Source organism: Onychostruthus taczanowskii, unplaced genomic scaffold (assembly GCF_017590055.1).
Source record: "Onychostruthus taczanowskii isolate IOZ18803 unplaced genomic scaffold, ASM1759005v1 scaffold1, whole genome shotgun sequence".
NCBI classification, from domain to species: Eukaryota; Metazoa; Chordata; class Aves; order Passeriformes; family Passeridae; genus Onychostruthus; species Onychostruthus taczanowskii.
The window spans coordinates 25,291,082-25,317,085 of NW_024496525.1; the positions used below are offsets into that span (position 1 = coordinate 25,291,082).

Here is a 26,004-nt window from a genome sequence, read left to right on the forward strand (position 1 = left end):
TGATGGGAAGACTGTATTTAACTGTGATTTCTCTTTTTAAATGGAAATCCCCAAAGAACCCACTAGGTAAGAGAATAAAGAAATGAAACCTCTTTCCCTTTGTTTTTTTTTTTTTTTTTTTTTTTTTTGGTTTTTTTTTTTTTTTTTTTAATTTTCACCTCTTCTGTGAAGTAGTCCTTAGAGAGAACAGAAGAATGGACTTTAAAATTTTTCTTCGGGTTCTTTTTAGTTGTAATTCTTCCAGAGACAGGAAGGCTAAATCCCAGTGGTATCAGTAGCTACAGAAGAGGCCAAAGAGCTGATATCAGGTACCATGTGGTTCATCAGAAAGCTGAGAAACCTGGCAAGTTTCAAAGCCTTGGATCTCTGTGGTTTTGCACTTGGACTGAAGGATCCCTTACTTCTTATTGAAAGCAGTGGAAATCTCCCAAACCAAAAGCTTGTTACAAGATTTCTACCATTTAGAGATGTAGTATTGGCATCTGTCTCTCAATCTTTGCCAAAATCTTGACTACTTCATGCACTTTCTGCTCTCAGAGTTGCCCCTTACTTCTGCTTCATTCTGAGATGGAGCCCCAGCCTCACAAACTGAGCAGCCCCTCCTCAGCTGACTCCTGTCTTTGGCTCTTCTCAGCAAACTGGTGGCAACCTCAGGCCCAAATTCCCTCTCCTTTTCATGGATATACCTTCAGAAGTCATCCTGCTGACCTCAGCTCCATTGCAGCACTATTAAAAAGGGAAGAATCAGAAGTTTAAAGTACATGTGCATTTCTCTATACTGAGAGCTTGGAAGAAGCATGTGAGTACCACAGACCACGTAGTGCAGGTAGTGACAGCAGCTTTTACTTTCACAAAGGGTCATGAAGGTGCCTGTCACAGGGGTAAAGTCCTTTAGAAGAGGAATGCTCTATCACCATAAACTGAGGTTAACAGTTTCTTTTGTTCTGGAAATTTTGTGTATAATATTTGAAGATAATGTCATTTCACAAAACACATTAATTGATCACATATTTCTCAGGAATCTTTTACATATGCTTTGGTGTGGTAATTGTTTTTGTGTAGTAATTGTTTTCCAAGCTCTTCTGTACCAACAAAAAAGGATGTGATTCCTTTCCAAGTAAGCAAAATGGCACTAAACAGAAGTATCTGCAATTTCACAGAATAAAGAACATATTGCTCATATTATTAGATTTTTAAAAATAGAAATAACAATGAAATTTATTTGCTAAGTCCATCTAGAACTCTTCAGGTTCATGTCATAGGGGCTTTGAGGCTGGTCTGATCCTGCCATAGCTGCCCATCTCCTGTAATCCTGCTCCTGCCTCCCCCCTTGCTGCAGTGGCTTGGCTCACTTGGAGGTGTTTTCTGGAGGCAGTCCACACGAGCCCGTGTTGTGGAGCTGCTGTTCCTTATTTTAGCTGTACCTGGGAGGGACAATCTGCCACCAGACACAACTGTTCAGAAGCATCTTTTACAAGACATGGGGCCAAGGCTGGGTTGAGCCCCCCAAAATCAATGAGTGCACAGTTGAAGGAGGGGTTTGCAGTGAAGCCTTGGCTTTACTGTGGCTATTTCATTTATTAGAGGAAAATTATGAGACTTAATAAGACCCTGTGCTCCGACCCTCCAAGCTTCTCTGCAGACCAACTCTTAATAAGCTGGAAAGTAACAGAAGTCTTGAAATAACCTTAGCAAAATCAAATAGGAAAACCAAAATAAATTATCTCCAAGTAATACAAAAATGTCCAGAACATGATTAATACCTCCTTTGAAGGATGAGACATGGTGCCATTGGACACAGTAGCTCAATTTCTGGTTTATGGACAGCAGCTGTACTCCAGGCTATGTGGTATGAGCTTGTGCTGAGAACCCACAATATACCTTGACAGAAAAGGTGCAGGCAATTATTGCACTCCAAAGCAGCTTAAGAGCAATCACCGAGTGCTGCTACAAAATTGCAAGCCTGGCAGCAAAAAAGGATATTAATAAAGAAATCCAATGCTTGCCCTGGTCGCCTTATTTGACCTTTCTTAAAGTGAGACTGAGCTCAGGAAGTGCAGACTGGAGTTTGATATGAAATGCTTGAGACAGGAGAGATTTAGGAAAGGATTAAAACTGAAGTAAAACACACAGCAGCCGTTTAACCTGTCTGGTTAATTCTCTAACTGCTTTCACCTGCTTGCCATGAAAGTTTGTGAAGATCTGACCACTTTGTGCATCCACCAGTGAACATCTGCCAGTAAACTCCGTCAGGACAGCAAGAAGAGTTACACCAGATACAGAGGAAGAAGGCAGGCAGGTCTTGCTGGGGAGAACAAACAGAAATTTGGATGAGCAAAGGTGTTCCTTTCCATGGTGGATATTAGGAAATGTGAAATCAACAGGAAAAGATTACTGAAAGGCTAAGATTTTACAATATACTTCCTTGCCTTAATGATCCCAAATAGGTGCAGTCTAAAGATGTGAAAGCAAGCTTCCTCCTTCCCAAGCACATGTGGGAAAAAACTCCACAGCTTTTTATTATAGACTAATGCCATTTGCACAGATAAAAAGGACATGTGCAGTCATTCTGACTGTCCTGTAACAGTAACAGATGGAAATTAAACAACAGTAATCAGGCAGCAGCATGTTTACAGAGGGGCATTAGAGCAACAGGGGGATGGACATTGTTCATCTTTGCAGGTTTAGCTCTAAGCAAAGCTGCTGAAGGCCCTGGTCTTTACATCCCAGCCAGCCTGAGGTGAGGGCTGTGGGCACGCTGGCATGATGGCAGAGCTCAGGCATGAAGGAGACAAATTCCTGTGTGTGCCTGCATGTGTCAGTGCATCCCGCTGCTGTGTGGGGACACACTCACAGGGCAGGGAAGAGGACACAGATTGAGCAGGAACAACTCAGTAAATGCTGTCTGTTGGCTCAAGCACCTCCAGATGCTGACAACAGACTGGCCTATTGCACTCCTCTGGCACCCCAGCTGACATGGCCAAATACGGTCATTTATGGCAGATTTCCCTGCTTAATTTTGTTAATGTTTATTTTAATACATAATGCTGAGATTAACGAACTCAGAGACTAAAGTACTTGCTGCTAAATGCCACAGTATGGTCAGGTGGTATTTTCCCACGTGAACTACATTGTAATTCTGCACAAATGAGGTCATGGGAAAAAATAGGAGGATAGCTTGCTTACTGCAACCTACTCACAATTTAACTCCTTCAATGTGAGGGGTCAGTTGTGCAGATGAATTTTGTGATATGAATATTTTTGTGGAAGTGTTGACAGCTCTTGCAATAGCTTCCTCAGTTTTGCAAGTCTTTTTGCTAACGCTCTGTCTCCTGGAATCAGGAAGTAGAGTGAAGATAAGCAGAATTTTTTTTTTTTCCAGAAAGAAAAATAACCATCACAAATGCAGAGAAAAACCTTGCAATTTTGGTAATACTCAGAAAACAGAATATACAGGAAAACAACCTATAAGAAGACAATCTGCCATTTAAAAATTAATTTTAATTGCATTTATTTTGGATCTTTTCTGAACTAGAATGAAGATGGAGATAGAAATCTGCGGTACAGACTGAGATCAGAAAGATGGGATCCTTCACTTCATAGCTAAAGTGAACAAACTGGTGCATGTCTGGTATACCTGACCCTGACTTCTAAGAGGAAGACATTTATTTGGGTGGCACTTGCAGATTTTCCTGGGATGTTTTAAAGTTTGGGCTGGATGTAGCCTTGAGTGACTTGGCTTGACCTCATGGATGGCCCTGGTTTTAGCAGGATTTTGGGCTAGAGATCTCCTGCTGTCCCTCCCAGCCTGAGGGATCCCACAAGCGATACTGACCCCGCTGTGGGCAAGCTGAAGGGCAGACAGCAGTTTTCAGAAGGGATGTCTCAGCAGAGCAGCAAAAGCTCTTCCAATTCTCTAAGGTCCAGCTTCTTGAAGAAATACTGCTAAGATTCACAGAGGGATAATGGTGAAAACATAAGTAAAACAAATATTTTCTATACTAGTGTGTCACCTGTGATCTCCCCAAAACCCATAACATTCCTTTCTTCAGCTTCTTCTCCCTTTGTGTATAGGGAAAGAGAGAGTGTGCTCAGTTTATTTAATCATTGCAGATTTGCAGTCAGCTCCTATCAGGTACTTGAACATAGTTGAAAAGGCCCAGTAGTGCCCCACAGGGGTAATGATATGCCCCCAGGCATATTGGAGAGCTGAGCTTGCTGCAGGCTGAAGGAGACTTAATCTCGTGCCATTAATAATACTGCAATGCTCCTGGACTGTTGTTGCACAGATATTGAAGGGAATTTTCAGTTGGCATGGGACAATCCAAGGAGTAAATATATATTCTACCCTTCCCAAGTCAAACCTCTCAAAACAATCTCTGGCTTATCAGACTGCGGGCAGAAAGGCCCATCAGAAAGCATATTTGGTTACTTCTGTTATCACTGTAATGGTACCACAGTTCTTTTTAAAATGGTCACTTCAAACAAAACATTTGGCCTCCTTCAGTGGAAGCCCTGCAGCTTTCAATACCAAAAAGAAGAATTCTTAATTCTGCAAACTAAGGCATGGAAGCAGGCTAGGACTATATAGAGCTTTGATTTGCTCTGAATAGATGAGAGGCTGAACCTGACACTACAGAGTGAAAAGATCAAGGTGGTGCTTTTTTTGGGTTTTGGGTTGTGTGTGGGTTTTTTTGATAACCCATTCTGGCATTCAGTGGTACAGCAAAGGGAGGACTGACTTGGCAGCCACCTCATGAACTGCCCTGGAGACTTATCTACCAGTCAGCAAGGTCATTCAGCATCTTCAAGTTCACTACAGAACACGACTTTACTGAATATATATTTGTGTGTATAAGGAAAAAATACCAGTAGTCCCAGCAAATAGTGAAGGCACTGCAGCCCCAGGAGTACAATAAAGTAGGTGGAAAAGGGCATGGGCCTCTCCTGAGGAGAAAGAGTCAAGTTTTATGTGAGTTCAGGCTGTAACTTAGTGCTGCCACAAGAATGGCTCCTGCCATTCCTCATCTGTCAGTAGCACATGTCCCTGCCCTCCAGCCCCTCTGCTCCCTGGCTTTCTGTGCCTTGTGCAGGTTCTGGCTGGGAAGGAGCGAAATGTGGATGTGGGGGTGTGAAAGCAGGGCAGTGTGGGGGGGCAATGCTTCCTTAGAGGTGTTACCATATGCTGGGTTATGTGGAATAAAGTCTGGAATGGAGATTTAAAAGTGGTAAAGGGCTGAGGGGCTACAAGTAACTTTGGGAAGGGTTGGTGGCAGACTGGAGACAGAGGTCTGAGAACCAGCTGGAAAGGGGCAGCAGGTGACCAACGATGGGGTCACATCCTGTAGTGCTGAATAATTGTATGAGCTTCCAATGTGCTCTAGGCTGGCCACAGAGGCAGGAGCCCATCAGATCTGCTTTATGGTGCCAGGAGAGGAGGCTGCAGGCAGGGCAAAAGCACTGCTGGGATGGGTGGGAAGTTGGTGCAAAACTGTGGCCAAATTGCTTCATAGCAGCCAACCTTCCTGAGGCTGGCAGGAGGATGAGGAGCTGACCTTTCCCTTCCCTGCCAAGAGGAATTCAGCTGACTTTTCCAAAGGAAGGCACCGATTTTACAGGCAGAGGGCTGAAGCACAGGTTGCTGAAGGGGCTTGGCCAGCTGTGCATCACCAGCCCTGAGCAAGCCCATCCTGGCCATGGTTGTATTTACCAGGCTGCAGAGAGACCTTTTGCTTGCTGAGCTCTTGCCAGTGTCCAGCACTGAGGTATCAACACAGCTATTCAGACTTCTTTTGTATGCTTTTTGTACAGCCTGACAGGCAGTTCAGCTGCTGTAGTGTGGAAAGTAAATTTTTCCAATCTACTTAAGAGGAATGTTTTCCTTTATTGTTGCATGATGGAGCATGTGATTGAAGCAAAGCAAGAATCTGTTGTCAGTTCTGGGCCTGACAAGCCCGAAAAAAGAAGAAATGTGCTGGAAAAAATAACAAGTTATCAACACCCATGGGACAGAAGATCCTTCTCCCCTTCTTTTCCCAAAATTGACTGATTCCATCTCAATTAAGCAAATCATACATTGCAGCAGCAAAACTTGTCCAAAACTACTTTTTTTCAAGGATTAGCAAATTGATGAGTAAAAGTTTGTGTATTTTTAGCAGAGGAGACTGGAAAAGCTGAATATGTAGTTAACCTTCAGGTTCACATTTTAAGGAGTTTAATTACATTTAAGGAACCTCTGGGCAGACACCTTGCCATTTAGGAGAGTAGACTGACGAATGTTGTTGCTTAACACAGTTCCTGTTGCTGCCTATGAGATGTAGAGCTACTCTAGTTATCTCCAGATTAGCCTTTCTCAGACCCAGATAACAATCTGCCTGCATCACCCAGGGCTCTGCATGGGCTTATTTCCCCTGTTTATGCATGTTTCTCACTAACAAGAAAAGTCTGCCATCATCTATACAGCTTCTTGGCATGGAAAACCTCCCACTGAGCAAGTCAGCTCCATGGCATGGGATAACTGGGCAGCTCTGCCCCAGCTCTGACCTTCAACTCTGGGAGTGCTGCTTTGTGCTGGAACTCGTCTGCCTCCACAGGCAGTAGCAGACCAAAGGCGACCTCTGTGTGAGCTGTAATGAGGACATAGGAGACATTATCTTTGTCTAGTCTGCTGCCTGTGGTTTGATTTGAGATAAGACACTGAATGATTTCTAGTCCCCTAAGGATGTCTAACCTAGACATCTTCCCGAGATTAGTCTGTCTGCCAAGGATGAGTCCCTCATTATCTACATCACTGTTAACCCTGAAAAGTGGGTTAGAGTCAAGGAGTTCCCTTTCAGGAAACTACTCCGAGCCAGGAGCCCAGAATTTTGGTTTGGCAAGAGCAGTGACCATGGGCCTGGGGGGTATTGTAAAACGTGGTATGAGGACACACTTTATGACCTGATGTGCAAGTCCATCATTTCTCTCCTAAATGCAGAAGTGCACAAGGATAGCAGAAAGTCTCACCAAGTCCTTCTCATGTGAGCCGAGTCCAACATCATTTTGACACACTGCTTATTTTAAAGCATTAACACAAACACTTCTGCAGCTGCTTTTTTAAGATTGAACAGTGCCAGGCTTCTCTGTGATTTACAAGTTGTTTTGGAAATATTCTGGTTGCTTATAGCAGGTAGCTTTATTCTCTTTTGTTTTTTAACTCTCATCCTGAACAATTACCTCCCGTCTCTTCATAAAAATACTTTTATTTTTACTCTAAGCTTTAAACCAATGGGATTGTAGGGAAAGAATTCTGGAAAGAAGCCCTCAGGGTCTTGTTAGCTTTGTTAATCCTTACTTTGGCTTTTCTTTTTTTTCCTATTTTTCACTCCCAAGAGGCATAATGCAAAATCTGTGTGTAATCAGAGCTAGAGACTATGCGTGCTGTTCTAGGATAATATTGTCTTACCCTGCTCTGCTTAGTTCCTTGAACACAACCCAAAAAGCTTACTGGCTTTAAAACAGCTACTCTAAATCAGTACCCATAATACAAGTGCCCTTGTCTCAGAGGCTAAACTGAAACAAATTATATTTCTTTATCCTTGGACAGTGCTATCTAAAGATCTTATAGAGCTTAATAAACATGAGTTTAGATTTGTAGACGAGGTAAATGAGATACTGTTTGAAGTGAAATGAGGGCATTAAGGACGTGGCTCTTTGACCCTTGAGTAGGACCCTCACAGTCAATGACAGTGCAATCTAACCCCTCCGAAGCAGGAAACAAAAGAGCTGTTTTCATCAGGTTGTCAGCTAGGTGGGATTGCAGCTCTAAAAAGCAGAAGTGTATTATTTTTCCTTTGTTGTCCACCCTATTGACCTTTGCCATTTCAAAGTGGGTTATTCCCTTTCATCACGCACCCTTGGAAATTGTTTTGCTTGTAAAGGCTTTGCTTCCTGGAAATCTCTCTTGCAGAATGTGATTCTGAATACTGAATGTCTTCCCTTAAAACACTGGGCAAACTTCCTTTTTCTGTATGATTAACCTCAGCACTATAGTACATCACAATGTATCTCAGAGCCAGAGAAATAAACTTTTCTCCAAAGTAAATGCAGAAAAACGTTTTTAATAAAATACATCTGTATGATAGCATGCATTTTTCACATAAGGATTGATTCGCAAGATTTATCCATATGACCTGGAGACTGTTACTAAGAACTAAATCCCCAGAATTTCAAACCATAGCACTGTTTCCTGTTACATGAGGCACAGGGGAAACCTTTTATATATCTGAATGCTTCACAAAGTTTTACCAAAGAAATTTGCCTTTTGAGAATAACTTAGAAGAATCTATATCAAGTTTGTCTTGTCAGCCATGAGCCTCAGCCCTGACAGTTTTAATGGGCAGCTGGGCAGCATAAATCTTGTACTGCCATTGTAATGTACGAGTGGATGTGAATGACCTGCAAAAATGTGACTTCTCCAGCAAGGATCCCAACTCTTGCTCAGCTGCTTAGTGAAGGGTCTATATTAATTGAATATGTTATCCTACTCTCCTGGGTGTCCCTCTCAGAACTCAATATTTCACAAAGGCCATGTTCCCTACCTTATTCCTGCAAAAAGCAGACCCTGCGTGGCTATATGTAGAACTTTAGCTGTATCTCATATTGACATCTGGTCCTGGGAATTCCCCTGGGAAGAAGTCCTACTCCTCTGGTTGAAGAAACACTGGAATTTCCACATTATTCCATACCTGGAAAAGGGATATGGGGTTGAGGACCTAACAAGTAAGGCAAGGGCTCTGAAACTGAAGAGCTGCTCTCCAGTGTGTGCTCTGCTCTTAATCCCTGAAATAGCTGGCAGTGCTATCCACATGGATACCTTTAAGGAAAGCACTGAGGAGCTGTGACACTTTTAGCTGAGTTGGCTGTGCTTGAAGTACCTGTGAGAAGCACCCTCTCACCCTGCTGAAACACTGATCCAGTGAGGAGGAAGCAGAGCAGAAAAGTGCCTGTAACATGTTCCTGCTTGAGCATCCCGCAGCAGAGACAACGAGACCAGGCAGCACCGGGATTTTAAACTGAATTAAAGGCATTAAACCTTAGTGGACACCGAGGTGCTGCCCATCTTGGGTGAATGTGGATGAGCCAAAGTTCAGTGAAGTGGTCAGGACCCCTGTGGCTGTTAGGTGTCAGGACAGCTCCTTACCTTAGCAGCAGAACGTGCACACAGGGTAGAGGGGAACTGTCATCTCTACCGAGTGTCCCTTCTACTCAGCTCCAGCCTGAGAAAAGTACAAAAGCCTGTGATTTCCATCTTCTTTAATGACACTTTGTTCAGCACAACATAATTATACTTAGTGAAGAACATAGTTTAAAAATAGATTTCTCTTATACTCTACAACCAAGCTCATTAACACTTTATCACTTTCATAATTCATTAGTTCCAATTTCCCAGGAATTGCCATGAACAGTGATTTTTTTTTCATCTTAGCCAGAAAGATTAAACTCTGCAGGAAGCCACAAAATTGAAATCTTTTGAAAAAGCAGGAGCTGGATGCACAACAGGAGACTCAGTCAGAAGTTCAAACGGGGGAAGTTTCAGCCCTTCCTTGACGAGGAAAAAAGCCAGAAACAACTGGCAGTTAAGTAAGCACACTAGGAAATACAAGAAAGACAAAAAAGACATAGATTGACCAGGACAGTGTAGAATTGTGCAACCAAAACTGAAACTACAGCTTTGAAATCATGTGGAAGAAGCAGAGGCATCAGATTACAGAATAAATAAAAAAGCCTTGAGAAGAGAAAAAAGACAAACAGTGTCAGTGTTTTACAAAAACACAGCATTAGAAAGCCATATAGTACCATCCACAAGGTCGTCAAGAAATAACACAAGAAACAATGCTAGAGACAGATACTAGGAACTTCCCAACAGAGATGTTGCAGAAAGGTACCTTAAACACAATAAGGACTTCTGCCAATGAAGTCTAAATTTCCCTCCTTTAGAACCATCCAGCTGAGGATCTTTCTCTTAAAACCACTATGAGCCAATTGCATGAATAAGGGTCAGAACTGGGGAACTGGAATAATAACCTGAAGGTATTGTTACATCACACTGACACATTTCTGCCAAGCACAGCAGGGAGGACAATCACAGTGTATCGTGACAGACACAGCAGCCTCAGCTCTGGGGCTATAGCAGTCACTGTAACACTCCATTAAAATACCCAGGACTCCTTCCCCAGTGGCAGGAAACTGCTAACCTGCTAAGTGAACTGTCAGTGTCTGGGAGTAAGAATTTTGTTAGCCTCTGCCTTGGAGTGATCCCATCCTCATAGCAAGGTTTACTCACTGAGGGTAGAACAGCAGCAAAGCTGGCCTGTGCTGCTTACTGCAAAGGTCGTGGCAACTGTGGTATCAAAACAGAGACTTATATCAAAGGAGAAAAACACCTCTTGTTAGGACACTCTGAATTTATAATCTGAAAATAGAAATAGAAAACTGGAATCACACCCATAATGATAAATCTCACAGTTTCCCAGAATCTGGAAGATTGAGAACATCTAAGCACATCCAGGCAGGACTTCTGAGGATGGTTGTTTTCTCAGCAGTCCTCTGTCAACATAACTGCTGCAGAATAAGGAATTTGTGTCTTTGAATTCAGGTGTCTCTGAAGGACTACACAGATACCAAAAACAAGTGGATAGCACTTACAGTGCCACTAGAGAAGAAGAAGCTGAAGTAATTGAGTCCCATGAGCCTGTGTAAGCAATAAGATGGAAATTGGCTTGGTTTGTCCATGTAACCAGAACAGCAGAAAGCAAACACAATCCTGTGGGGAAAAAATCAGAGAGGAAAGGAAGGCAGAATGCTCAGGGACAGTGTGACTCAAAGACATCTGCATCTGGATGGAGAAATGATGGGGAGATCCAAGAGCAAAGGGAGCATGAATACAGATTCGAGTCAGTGCCTAAAGATGACACTCTTCAGACCATGCTGGTGTTTGAAAGAGGAAGATGAGACAATCATAAATATATATAACAGTTCATAACCTGGCCATGTTCTGTTCATTTACTGAGTTGCCAAAGGACACAAAAACAGAGTATTGTCACCAATGAACCACTAATTCATGTTGATAATGCTTCTTTCACTCACAAGAAAAATTCAATTACTTCTTATCTCTTTGTTTCAGACTACTCAAAATTGCCCACTGATCTATACATTTCCCCTTTTATTTCCTGAAGGTGACATTTTTCAATGGGCTTCTAAATATCAGGTAAAACTCAATACGCTGTGGCAATATATTTGGCTCACAGAACCCAGCCTATTTTTCTCTTGCTTTTGATCATATTCTTGACATTCAGGCACTGTTACGGTGAGATGTAGATATTTTCTTGCTCTTAAGGTGCCTTGGATCTAGTTTTACAAGCCAAAGAAAGGTGAATTTTTCCTCTGCACTTTTCATCAGGATTACAGCAGTCTGGCAGATGTCTGCTTGTAGATTCTGCTAGAGTCATGAGTTCCTATAAATGGCAGCATCACGATCCCTCCCTAAGCAGCAGTTCTCATGTCAATGAAATGTCCCCAGCTACCCACAACACACCCACAGCCAGAGAAAATCGCCTCTTCCTGATTGTCTTCTCAGAGCAAGGTGCCTTGAAGGCAGCAATGGCTCTGGGGGACAGAAATATTGTCCCCAACAGTCAGCAGAGCCCTTTTAGCTGTTCAAGATGGCTATTTTCTGCATCTTGCAAGAATTAGAAACATGCAGCAGGATGCACATTATGATCTCCACAGGTGAATGGCAACCATTCCCACAAGACAAGTTCCTGTATCAAACCCATCATCTGCCATCCAAAAGAAAAGCACTACTTATCAGTGATGTCTGCTGGTGTCAGCAGATGTCTAGAAAAAAAATAGGTTAAGAGAAAAGTGTTACATTTTCTCCCAAGGAATATGTTCCCCTCAGGAGTTTGCAAGGCAAATTTCCCCATGGGGCTGGGCTGGGAGCAGATCCAAGTAGCCATGGCAACCCTATGCAGGCTGCTTGACATGGCCACTGCTCAGAATAAATTTTGGGCTGAGTATTGGTCCTGATGGTGTTAGTACCTCGAGTAATGACACATCTAAAGCACTATTCTTACTATTCTTCCATCTGTTCTTACTTGTTTGCAGGCTGCCCAAAAAAGTCCCAGGAGAGCTGTGGGTCTCTGTATGATGAATTCCAGCCTGCTGAGAAATATGCTTGGTTTTGTTACCTTCTGTGACCTCCCAGAGCAGGGACAGTCTTATTTATACATACCACCTGCTGAAAACTTCTGTCCTTGAGCTTCAGCAGCTTTTTGTACCTAGTCTTCCTTAGCAGTATAATTCCTGGTGATTTGTGGTGTTTTATGCAATTTAACTATATATGTGAGGAGGAGAAGTAGCTATGCAGTGGCAAGGCACTTATATGTGGAAACTCCTGACACAGAGGCACTCAGACTAATATTTTTTTGCCTGACATTCAAGCTCCCTAGTGGCAGAGCTTCCTGGCACAGAAACAATCAATAGTCCCAATCCAAGCAATTTGCTCATATATGTGAGCTTGTACAGGTGCAGCCTGGTCTGTTATGGATACCTGCAACTCAGAATGCCAAAGTGAGCATGTAGTTCTTGACAAAAAAAAAAAAAAAACAAAAAAAAACAACAAAAAAAAAAAAAAAAACAAAAAAAAACAACAAAAAAAAAAAAAAAAACAAAAAAAAACAACAAAAAAAAAAAAAAAAACAAAAAAAAAACCCCCAAACCTCTCTTAAAACCATTATCTGTAAAAAGGGCTTTATTTAATAGATGGAGATTTGAGCAAATTCAGACTCTTGGGGTTTGGTTCATTCTCCAGAGCAGGACTGGGTTTTGTCTTTATTTTTGTTTCCTGTGTCAGAACTGCAAAGCAGATGGGTTTCAAACTACAGAAATTGTTCATGGTAGATATTTAATGAAAATCCCTGACTGAAATATGATTCTTATTACGGAAAAAGAAAAAACTTGCCAAATATGATTTTTCCAGTTGTGAGAGAAAAGTGAGAGAAAGGGATTGTTTTGCTTGAAGTACATTTTAAATTCCACATTGCAGTATGGTATGGGTGCATACACTGGGGTTAAACTGTTCATGCTGATCCAACATAAACTGATGCTAGGAATGACTGTTGAGAATTACATGGTCTTTGTCTCTATAAAAAATGCCTACATTGGAGTATTCATCCCAAAATAACAACCTGCTGGGCCTGGGCTAGAACAAAGGGAGAAGTAAAAGGAGGAAATGCCTGGTTTGGGGAATGAGATATGAACCTGAACAAGAGACAATCTTGAGCGTTTCCTTGCAGGGGGATTATCTACTGGCTGGAAAATAAGAGCCAGGGCACAGGGGTGAGGCAGAGGAGACGCGGCGGATGTCTCCTTCCTGCAGGCGCGGGAGGCCCTCCTTTGCAGGAGACCAACCACCAGGCAGGCATGGCGAGGGGCTGGAGGCGCTCACAGGGCTCTGAATCACGGCTGACTGAGGAAGCTGAATCACAAGAGCTGAGCTTTGAGTCCACAGCTCTGACCTGTGACCTACAACAGTGTGAAGGAAGATGCACGGCATCTGTGGGCAGGGCCACGGGGGTGGGAGCTGGTGCTGCTCCTCAGGGACTCCTGGCATGCTCCTGTGGCAGCTCTGGAGTGCAGCTTTGAGATGGTTCTTTCCCACCAGTAAGTGGGCATTTCTGAGTATCCACTGCAGATTTCCTTACCCTTGTCGATGTCCGTAGTGGGGCCCTGTTGTGTGTAAACAGGCATAGAGTTTCTGAGACTATAAAGCTGAAGCAAAGATGGACACATCTCTCCTGCAGATCCAGGTCTTTCTCTCTGCCTTGGGTTATCAGTCGGTGAAACTTCCTCCACCGGTCAGTGAATTTTTTCTAGTTTAAAAGTCAAAAGCTCTGTAGTACGTGAGATTTGGGCTGCACAATGTTCAAATGCATGTCTTTATAAAAAAGGTCATCTTAAAGAACTCTGCAATATGGTGGATTGTATTTTGCCACTTAAAGGGGAGTGCAGACACTGAATAACACCATGGGAGGGAGAAGACAGAAGAGATACAAATAGGCTGTGCTGCCTGTGTGACCCAGGTCAGAGCCCACACACACAGTAATGAAACAGTAATTTCTATTTTTTGTTTCTTCAAAGCACTTTGTACATCCAGACCAAACCAGATTCTAGCACGGAGAGTCACAAGGTCAGCCCTGTATGTATTGCAGAGATGCACATCCTTAGAGACAGATGGGCTTGTAACGATCCCTTTGGAAGTGAGCTGGGAGGTTTCTTTCTTCCCATTGTTTCCGTTAGTGTCACAACACTTGGATATTTTGAGCTAACTTTCCAGAAAGACAAGCTGAGATATTTCTTCTCTAGTGTCTCCCTGAAGAATCATGTTGCATTTGGCCACCTGAAGCCGGTTCTTCATATTATCCATGCAATTACTGGACTGTCACAGAACACAAAAGGTGCCAGCCAAACCTACCTGCTTTGTTTTTTTATCATGTAGCTCAAAGAAATCAGCTGCTGACTGTCTTTTCCATTTTTCACCAGTCCTGTACCTGGAAGGATCTGTCCTTGTATTTGAGGATGTTTTCAAATTGGTTGCCTTCTACTGTGTCAGCAGGTGAGTTGCATTCATTGCTTCCATGGCACAGTCATTCTGCCCTCCCTTCTGGTCTGCCCTTCCCCAGTCCCAGCACAGACCCCTCTGTTTCCTCTGCTACCCTCCAGCCTGCCAGACCAGAAGGTATTTCAGATGCTTGTATCTGCAATGGGGCCAGATCACCCCACAAGCACAGCTGTCCCTGCAGCTGGAAGCTTTGTCCATAGGACTGCTTCCACAAAGAACAGAGGCACAGGACAGAGGCTGGGGACACAGGGAGGAAGAAGGGCCCTGAGTTAACTGTTTATTTAAAGCTTTAAGCATACACACACAAACACACACTCACACACACACCTGGTAGCAGCTTGGCAAACCTTCTAATGCATTGTTGTCTCTTGGTGACTCAAAGCACTTAGTCACCTGTGGGGAACCTGTCAAGGAAAGTAGTCCTGAGACAATATCTTCTCTTTAGCTAAAATTTGAAATGAAAACAAAGTGTTTGTTTGCTCAGCACAGAAATAGCAATAATAATGGGTACAGAGATGGAAGAGACCTGTAATGTCATTTTCACTAGTGCAAGGTTTGATCACCAGCTGATGAGGTCTGCAGCCTTCTCTAGTCTGTGTCCTCGTGCTTAGCACACTGCAGCAATACCTCCACCTACTTACTCCGTCCCTACTGCAGCAGGCCTGGTTGTGAGCTGGTTGTAGACTTTTGACTTCCCCTATGTAAACTTACATGACTCTTAAAGCAGTTATTTCCTTTTAAGAGGAGAAAGCAGATTAAGGATATGTTTACAAGGCAGTCACATCAGTCACTTGGCTAGGTCACACAGTAGGAACAGTCTGCCTGGGCGCTACAGCTTTTCCAGACAGTCCCCACTGCTCTGAGGGTTACTCCTGCAGCCAGCTGAGTTCAGCATTACTGAGCCACAACTCCTACCTGCACAAAATAAACCAAGCTCCACCTCACACTTAATAGACATTTAGTCATCTAGACGGATATAGACCCTATAGAATGGACATAAGTTAATCCCTGGACCCTTATAAAGATTTCTTTCTCACTAAAGCAAAGAACAGCCCAAATGCAAAATAGAATTGGGCATTTCTACTAAGTGGTTGGTGGCAGAGAAAGTATGCTGATTTCTTCTTTCCTGCAAAAAGGATCATGACCTGAGAAAAGAAAGAAAGAAAGAAAGAAAGAAAGAAAGAAAGAAAGAAAGAAAGAAAGAAAGAAAGAAAGAGAAAGGAGAAAGAAAGGAAAGTTCTTCTAGTTGATGCCTTATGTTATAGCTTTTATATTTTTCAGATTCTATACTGCAGTATAGTTCTGTGTGTAGTTCTGAGTTTCATATTAAGGGATGGTAAGCTCTCTTCACAGAGGAGATAGACAAAACAATTCCTTTCTTAGCTTGGAACCAAGGACAACTGACCCAAATTTCAGGCCCAAGAGCATAAACAATGTGGGCTGAAGAGAGAAAAACAAGAGGCATGGGACTTCATAACCTAAAGCTGTAACTGGACAATTAACTCCGATATGCTAATGAACAAAAACTTTTAGAAGTGAGAGATCTCGTGACCATGTGCATTTTGTGACCATTTTGGGTTCATCTTGGGTATGGCCCTGGCTGGGATTTTGTACTGCCCAAGGTGTATCCATTGAGGCGTTCTGTGTGTAGTTCTGAGTTTCATATTAAGGGATGGTAAGCTCTCTTCACAGAGGAGATAGACAAAACAATTCCTTTCTTAGCTTGGAACCAACGACAACTGACCCAAATTTCAGGCCCAAGAGCATAAACAATGTGGGCTGAAGAGAGAAAAACAAGAGGCATGGGACTTCATAACCTAAAGCTGTAACTGGACAATTAACTCCGATATGCTAATGAACAAAAACTTTTAGAAGTGAGAGATCTCATGACCATGTGCATTTTGTGACCATTTTGGGTTCATCTTGGGTATGGCCCTGGCTGGGATTTTGTACTGCCCAAGGGGTATCCATTGAGGCCTTTTAATAAATCCCTACTTTATTCTTTAACTCTGTCTAGCCTCTGTTCTAGGTCAGCCTTCACAAGGCATCAGTTCAGCTCCTGTTAGAGATGTTACTTCTGAGTGTCAAATACACTTTCAGATGGTTCATATGATTTTCCAGGCTACTGTCAAAAGACAAGATAAAAAGGGAAAAATTTTCTGAGAGAAGCAGGTAATAAAAAGACACTGACCTACCATCTGCTGGCAGCTCATAGGAGCTCTCTGTGATGGTGAATGTAGAGCCCTGAGAACAGGGATGTAGTAAATTGTCTATGAATACCTGGAAACAGCTTTTCAGGGCTGACAGGCTCTTCTCAAAAAAAAACCTTTGGCCTGGATATATTACCTGCCTGTAGGTAACAGGTGACTCGGTGGCTGGTCTGCAAGCTGCTGCCCCATTAATAAAACAAATTTTTTTTTCTATTAGGGCAATGTCCTAATATTTCCTGATCTTAATACGTTTAATGTTTAAAAAAAGAAAAAGAAAAAGAAGGGAACTATTCATGCATATAAAATAACACAGACAGCAGAAAGTACATGGACCCTCTTCCTCTTCATCTTCTAAACCTCATATCTGCCATGAAAAAATAATAAGCCAGGGATCACATCAGTTTATGTGACTGTGACAACAGAGTGCTCAGCAGTGCACAGAGAACCCATGGAGAACATAAAACATCAGTAAGGTATGCATCTGTTAAAAAGGTCCGAAATGGGCCCCCTGCATTCATCTGTCAACAGATAGGGCTGCAGTCTTCTGCTTTTTTGGGTGTGCATTTGTTTAGCAGAGACCTCCTATTCACAAGGCCTGTTTTTTCTATACCATGTAGAACATTTTGTAAAACTTTTTATGTGTAAATGATCCTGCACCATTCCTTGCTACCATTTAGGGACTGGCTTTTCTAGTTCTTGTTAGAATGGGAATTGAGGCAAGAACGGGGTTAGCAAATTGTCACTGGGCAAGAGGCAAACCTGAACAGTTCAGTGGCAGGCCAAGGGCTCTGTTAAATTGCTTGAGACTCAGGGTGTGCTTCAGTGAAACCCAGCCAACATCCTCTGAGAAACTCTACCTTTTTTTTCAGTAGAAGTACAGCATCTTTCCAGAAACCAAATACTCAGAAGTCTGAGAGTTGAGAGTTAGAGGGATATGTGTTTTCTCAGTGTCATGCAGCACTTGCTCACTGTCTGTCCCTTCACCTAGGGGTTATCCTTTCCCAGGTGGGGCTTTCCTTTCCCAATCCCTCTGTGCCTTGCTGTGTGCCCACACCTTACTTACAGAGACTTTTAAAAGAGGAAGCAGAGTAGTGAGAGAGAGGTAAACAGAAAAAAAAGGACTTCAAGTCCTTTCCACATGAAAAAGATTGGCTTTTCTAATAAAAATAATTACAATTTGCAGCACCTCACTTTTAATGGGAAGATATTTCAACCCTTGTGGCCTTCCCTGAGGTGAGAGGCATTAAAGCTCTTTTCAGAGGACAGAGCCAAGACACAGTGATTAAGTCAGTGCTATGGCATGAATCATCACCACAGAAGCTGGTGATCTTTTGTGAAATCAGAGCAACCCAGTCTGGCACAATGTCCATAATTCCTTACCAGCCACAGAACACGGCTGAGATTGTGAGCCAATCCAATCCTAAAACCAAGTGAAATATGGAGTTCCTAACAATTGTGGGGTTTGTCCTTTTGCTATTTTTTCATTGTGTTTGTTTCTACAGGGATTTGCTGCCCTTTACCCTGAAGCTGCCACAAGCAATATTAGAAGCCAGTAGCTTTCAAGACCTTGAAATTATCTCTAGTCTGGGGATAGGTAAGTCCCTCAAAGCAGTCAGATTTTCACTTGGACTCGTGAGAACAACAGTGCCTTGCAGAGACATAATGCAACTGGAAGATAGATTAACGATTGTCTTTGGAATAGCCAAAGAGGTCTGAATGCAAGAGGAAGATGCTTATGATCTTTATATTCACAGCAGAATGCTGACAAAAAGGGCACTTGCCCCTTTGGCCATAAACCTCCACCTGGATCGCTATCCAGAGTGTGGTCCCTACAATCTGGGTAAGCTGAAGTGCAGCACGGCCTTTTGGGATAACTCTACACTTTGGAAGTGGCTCATATCTCTGGTATAGGGAAAACACCTTTGCAGCTTCCTCTGATGTGTGGGGGCAATGCTGATGAAAGTGTGATATTTTTGAGTTTTGATATTTCTGCTTGCTCCTGCAGGATTTCTAGTTGGTAGAGAAATATGGATCGTCCCAACATGTTCTCTCACCTCACAAAAATCACATGCAAAAGGAACATTATTTTTAGTGACAGCACCAAACAAGCAAATTTTAGATGAGAGGTATAAAGTCACAGATAGGAAAAGCAATTCTGTTAACTAAAGGAGCCCTCCTTTCTATTCCTTTTCATTCAACACACTCCATTTGAGACTTCAGGAAGCCACTTTCATCCTCCTTGGTTTTTCAGTTTTCCTTCAGGTGTTGAAAACAGCCAAACAACGGAGAAAATTGAAGAGTTAGCTCATCTAGAGACATTAATTAGAGCACTCTCACTATTTTTGGGTCATCTTCCTCCCAGAAAGCATGGGTAAACCCCACTGGTTTCAGTTCAGGCAGCTTTGTTGAATATCACCAACAGATTTGCCTATAACACTTTCAGCATCCTCTATTTTGAGTATGCTCCAATTTGTCAAAGCATCCTTTTATGTACATGTCCAGACAGCACTTATTGCTGATAAAAAGGTACTTTACAACTTGAGATAACAAGTTGCACACTTAATTTTTTTATAATAAGTCTAAAACTTTGGATTAAAATGTAGGAAGTGTATCATGAATCTGCAACCTTCAGTCTAATTTGATCCAGCAGAGGCTATCTTGATTCAGGCAATAGTTTCCAGCAACTTCTGAAAGAAGAGGTCAGTTAAAGCACAAGCACCAAAGCAATATTGGTTGTAGTCTTTTTCCTTTTCTCCTGTACTGGTGGTCATAAAAGTAGTGAGGCTTGGAAATTTATTTGTCATGGTTTATTTCATACCAGTCAAGTTTCTGACAATGGAAGAAAACCAGCTGTTGTGTGCAGTCTTCCTGGGAAATGATGTTAGCTTCCTGAAGTGCCATCCTGTCTTAGAGTCAAACAGGCTCAGCTACTGACAGATGCTGTTTATTTCTTCCTGGAACAAAATTTTGTGGACACAAATGTGGGCACAAACTATTAAGTGCTGCCCAAAGTGGCTCTTCCGAAGGAAACAAAGCATTGTCTGAAATTCTCATATGTTGCTTTGTATTTATTTCAAAGTAATATATGTTGCAAGGGGATAGAAGTAAGATGTCTATCTGCAAGCTGAATTGTTCCACAAAGGATCTGGCTGTTCTGTATGTTGTCATAGAGGACGTACTGCACACCCTCTAGTCCTGACCTCACTGGTACAGAAGTTCTTTTAAGAGGAGAATTAGCATAATTGCACTGCACAAACAGCACATACTGTCACAGACATGCCAAAGACTCCAAGAACTCCTTAATTATTCCTTCCAGAGTGCAAGATAAGGGAAGATCCAGGACAGCAATGGGAGATGATCAAACAGCCTTCTCTGCAGCGTGAGACAATGTGGCTGTGCTGGGAAATGCCTGCTCTGATGCAGCTGTGTTACTTGGTGGAACCACATCATCTGTTCCTTCCCAGCCTGAGTGCAGCTTTGCATTTCCATCACAGTGCCTTATCCTGACCACTACTGAGAAAAACTATGAACTTCCCCTCTATAGATTGGTTTACTCACCATTTCCTCAGCCCATGAGACTTCACAGCATTATATTCTGACTTAAAACAACTTCCTCTGTCCTGCATTTGCTGATACCGAGTACAGCTAGAGAGCTTAAGGAAAATGGTATCCCAGCCAGTCTCAGATGTGAGGAGGTTGGCAGCATGGTGTTAGTATGTGCAGTTGCATCTGCATGTCTTCTCCCAAATTCTGTTGTTAAGAGTGCTGTTGTTCCTAGCAACACTACTAGTTTAAGCTTCTTAGTTCTCCTCCCTGTCACAGTAAGAAATCAGAGAATAAAGCTGTTCTAATGTCCATCGCCCTAAGATAACATGCTGACATGGTTATAAAGTTGAATTTGCCATGGACACTAGCCTAGGCTGCGAAAAGTGAAATAGGCAATTTTATCCTGATGGGAATAGACTGTCTTTTAGCTCACCTCTTGACTTGAGAGCGGTACCCCATGCTCGGCACCGAGGGTCATCCCATATGTGTGCAGCCCTATCCATCCTGTCTTGGGCCCAGCACGTGAGATTTTGGCAGTGACACCAAGCACCAGGCAGGGTTCAGGCATTGTGTTGCAGCCCCATTGTGTCCCTTGAAATCCACATAGAAAAGTATGCTACTAGTGTCAGCTCTGTTCTAGGGACCAAGCATGCTGAAATAGTTATTTAGCTGTCTGCATCCTTGTGTTTCCAGGATTTCCCATCTTCTCCTTATCCCTAAATCTATGGGCATCTATACAGTTCTCATCCAGTGAATACCCTCAGAGGTTTACCCCTTTTCCTTGGTCAGAACATATGAGGTTTGTTGGATCCTGTTTCCTGATGCTTCCAGTAGGGGACCCTGGATCAGCAGCTTTAATATTGATTGAAAATAATCAGACCCGTAAGGCAGGTTTGAAACCTTGCCTTCAGAGAAAAATAAATCAGTTGAATGTGATAGTAAATGTATTTTAAAAATGTACCAATGCTTTGTAATTTTCTAAAACAGTTATTAAAAACCAAATCATAATAAGATATTTCTGACAAAAAGTACTATTTGCATGTGAAACGCCATCTTTCTTTTTCAGTCATAGTTGAAGGCACTGAAGTAGTTAACTCCTGTGTTCTTCATTATACATCCTTCCTGTGTACAATCTTTTGCATCATCTTTTCTCTCTGACATCTGCAGGCAGACAGTCTCCAGGCAAGGTGCAAGGCAGAGTGGCCATGGATATAGATAACAGTCATATAGACTTTAATGGTAACACTAATCTGGGGAAGGTGTTTAAAATCATGTTTCCAGACTGGAAGGAATCCTGGCAGGCAGGATCAGACCCTGTGTAGAACAGACTGCCACATGAGCTCGCTGCATAGTAGGGTGATGCCCAGCTGTTGTCTCCTGGTGCATGTTGGATCCTGGCAGTCCATCTCAGACCTGCACCTCACTGTTGTGAGCAAGAGGCAGACACAGCTTGCCTGGGGTCTTCACATCCTCTCCTCGGGTATCCACAGCTATTTGCATTTGGAGGGCAGTGATCACTGAACAAGCATAGATCCCTTCTCACAATCATTTGTATTTGTTACTTGTACCTTCCTGCTCATACTGAAAATGCTGAACAGCATTAACAATTTTCACTAGATAAGTGTCCTAAAATTGACAGGGGAGAGAATTCTGGTGAAGCTTCTGAGCTTATCCCCTGGCTTGAAGAATTTCATATGCATAAAACAGGTAACTCTTTCTTCACACAGTTTTGTGCAGAGGTTTGAAAGTTCGACATTGAAATTTGTGTGCCATTTCTTTTAACAATAAGTATATCTTCTACATATCATTAGCAGCTAAAATTCACTCAGATTTTTTTTTTATTTTTATTTGTTTTATTGTTTGGTTTTTTTTGGTTTTTTTTTGACAGATTTCTGGGATTCCTGCTTAAACCACAGAAGACAGGACTTATCCCACCCTGCAAAAGACACTGCTTTCAGCACTGCCCAGGCAGACAGTTTAAGATCTACCCAGTGTTTTGCAAGTAGCACAAACCACTGCTCATGTGAAATTGAGCTGTCAATAGGAAACGACAGACTGTGGTTTGTGAATCCTATTTTTATAGAAGAGTGCAGTAATCCTTGTCCTCCAGATGTATCTTCTCCTAAAGGCCACTCTGGGAGCACTGAACTCCCCCCTGCCACCATGATTACTGAAAAGAGGTCTCTTCGACGTCCTCCTCCCCCTCCACCTTCTCATGCTCTCATTCAGAAATCTTCCCTGAAGCTCTCACAGGACCCCATGACTGCCTGTGAAGAAAACAAGTTACTTATTAAGCCACTAGGAAAGAGCTTTGAGGAAATGAAAATTGAGAGTGGTGATGATAAAGAAGAAAGGAAGCAGAGCTGCTTGGCCAATGCACCCTTGGCAGGGAGCCCCAAGAAGGGCTCCCAACCCTCTGCTCCCCCACGGAGGCGGCTGAGTGAGAGGACCTCAGAGGAGAGCTGTGTGGGTAATCCTGAAAATTGTGAAACCCTGAAAGGGGAAGGAACAGAAGAAAAGGAAGAAACAAGTCAAGAGAGCAGAGATAAAATATCGCTGTGCAAAAAGGCCATAGAGATGTGTGGGGAGGTTCCCAAAAAGGCTGTATCACAGTTTCAGGAGACAAAGCCTGAACCTGCAGAGAAGAAGGAGGACATGCCTAAGATACAAAGCAATGCCACTGAGAAAGGAAAGTCACCTCCTATCCCACCACCAAGAAGGAAGAGAATTTCCCAGGTACCAAGGAACCCCAGCTCCTGGCAGCCGAAGCAAAGAACAGCGGGCGAGACGGCCGTGGCCACAGGGCAGGCTGTGTGCAAGGGCAGCCCAGCTACAGTGACGGGTGGTGCCACTTGCACACACACCAAGGCTGAACCGGGACATGGCCACAAATCTGTCAGCTCAGCTGAGCTGGAAGGGTCACACTTGTCCCTGGAGGACCTGGGAGGCAACACTGTGGCTCAGGCATCAACATCTGAGCCAGACTCCTACTCCACCAGCAGCACAGAGGATGACCTGGAGATGCTGAGTAGTTCATCTGGTAAAAAGACACGCTCCGTGATCTTGGCCAAGGCCAAAAACAGGCTGTCCTTGGTGAATCTGTCCAACGTCTTCACAGTCTTTTTGTCTAGTGACAGGAAGCTGCAGAAGAAGATAGTGGAGCTGGCACAGGACAAGGAGTCATACTTTGGTAACCTGGTGCGGGACTACAGAGTGTACAGTTTAGAGATGATGGCAAAGCAGAGCTCCAGCACAGAGATGCTACAAGAGATCCGGCTGATGATGACGCAGCTGAAGAGTTACTTAGTGCAGAGCACCGAGCTGAAATCTCTGATAGACCCAGCCTCCTACACTGAGGAACAGTTAGGTAGGTAACTGTGGTTTATTCATCCTTGGGCATGGTTTAGGAAGGTGAGGGAGAAAGAATTATGTAGACACAGGCTCTGCTTTGCAGAATTATAAACCATCTCCTAAAACTCGAGCAGCATAAATTGAAGTCTGCTCTCTGTTTGCCAGCACTTGGAGGAACAGCTCAAAAATCTGGAGACCAATGAGGGGAAAAATCCCTTTATGAACGTTTTAAAGGGAAGAGTTTAAGCAAAAGAGACGTGTTTGTGTGTATGAGAGACATACATGTATGTGTGTATATATGTGTGTGTGTGTGTAGGTTTGCACAGAGAGGAGAATACACTGGAAACACAAAAGGCAAACTTTCCCCTTCACAGCTGCATTCCTATGGCCTTCCATATCCACTGCTTTGCTACAAGGATGGAGAACTCCCTGCATGTGGCATACACCTTAGAAGTCAATCACTGTCTCACAGGGAGGGACTAGACTAGGATGATTTTGAGTGGCAGGTTGGAGGAATCACTTGATTCCACCTTGTGCTCCTCAGACCTCAGAGGTACAGAAGAAATGTCTGTTGCAAGATTGCCAGCTCCAAAATGAAGCGTTCACCTCTTTGCCATAGGTATAATTTGCCTTTAGGGAGAAAAAATATTATTTTTAACTGTTTACAGGTGTTTCATTGCTTCTCATCCATATTCTGTGAGGGAATAATGTGCTACTTCTTTCTTTGCTAAGGATTGGAGTGGTCTGTTTAATGTATATCCATGAGGGAATATAAAAAGACCTGTAGGACTTTTCATCCCAGTGAAAGCTGTACAGTCAGAAAAAGCATGCATGCACGTGCACACATTCTCCTTTGAAAGCTTAAAACTGTTTCTTGAGGACCTGAGAACCGATGCAGAGCTACTTGTGGATCCTTAAGTCAGCTTAAAACAAGCTGGGAGCTGGAAGACACAGAATATGGGGTGAACCACAGGAGCGACCAGGGATTCCAGGAGATCCTGCAGCTCCAGTATTAGGTGGGACTAAGCTAAGTGGTGAGCCAGGAGTAAAAGACTGTCCACTGTCAGTCTCAGTGGGCTCTGCTGATTTCCTTCTCCCCCAGCAAAGGCTTCACATGATCCTGCAGGTCCTCAGCAGAACAGACCTGCAGCCAGCCCCTGCCATAGCATAGAGAGGGAACCTGCACTTTCACTTCTCATGCATCTTGTGTAACACCTTCAATCTTTGTCCTAATAACCTTTTTCTTCAAGGTGGAGAGTGTGGGGGCAGCACAGAGAAGTCTGTCTTGAATCTTGATTAGTGAAAGTGGAAAGGGGGAGGAAAGAAGGGTCCTTGTTCTGCTTGGTAGAGCTGTATGTGTGCAAGTATCCCACCACCTTCCCACAGACATGCCTGGTTTTGACCCTGTATCTAACCCTGTTCACTGACAGCTCCTTAACAGGATGATGTAGCCCAGTCAACCTTGACAGGGCGGTCTTCTTCTGTGGAGAACAAGGATTCCCACTGGAGGATTTACCACATGAATTTGCCCTGCTTCAGGCTGATTTGTTCTCTGGATTCTTTAAAATAGTTGCATTTTGAATACATAAATATTACTGTCCTCTGGTTCATTCCTCACTGCCTGAGCAGATTAACTCTTTTGCCAATGGCCTTTTTGCCTCAGTGCAACAAGAGAATCTCTTGCAGTCCCTCTAGTTCTGCCTCTGGTTTCTAGGAGTCAGACAACAGGCTTCCTCACAGTCTCTTATGCTTCCTTTCATCTTCAGCCAAACATTAAGTAAATTCTCAACCCACCCATACTATTTCCTCCTGCACAGGAGGCATAAGAGGTGTCTTATAGGATCAGTAATTTAGAGTCTCTTGAGCAGTAACAATGAGAAACTTCTGACTAGATATTGGTTTCTGTCTCTGAGCTGGTGGGCACAGCTGCTTTGAGGAAAGAAAGGGGTGCTTTGAGGTTGCAATTAATTTCATCCCAAAGTGAACATCTCAAACAAGTCAGAAGGCGAGGTCAGAAGAGACATGAGATGAATTGCATCGGGGCATCTTTAAGGGCAGGGCTGTGAAAAAAAATCACAGTTAGGTGAGATTCCTCTTCTTTCCCCAGAGTTGGCTTTCCTGCTGCCTGGCAATGCCATGCTGGTCAGCCAGGAGTCAGGCAAAGAGAGCAGGCACTGCTGGTAGCAGGAGTCTCCTACAGCTCCAGTGACAGAGACCACACACTGAAGTTCATCT

At 43.2% G+C, this 26,004-nt stretch overlaps 1 protein-coding gene across 1 annotated transcript in view; it reads left to right on the plus strand.

The window, feature by feature from the left end:
- Nucleotides 1–26,004, plus strand: part of LOC121342933 (ras and Rab interactor 3-like) — a 156,494-nt gene that overhangs the window by 114,937 nt on the left and 15,553 nt on the right. Inside the window, exons 20-22 of the mRNA XM_041417731.1 lie at nucleotides 14,584–14,656; nucleotides 18,375–18,466; nucleotides 22,307–23,785. Coding sequence (XP_041273665.1) covers nucleotides 14,584–14,656; nucleotides 18,375–18,466; nucleotides 22,307–23,785 — 1,644 coding nt within the window. The remainder of the gene's footprint in view (nucleotides 1–14,583; nucleotides 14,657–18,374; nucleotides 18,467–22,306; nucleotides 23,786–26,004) is intronic.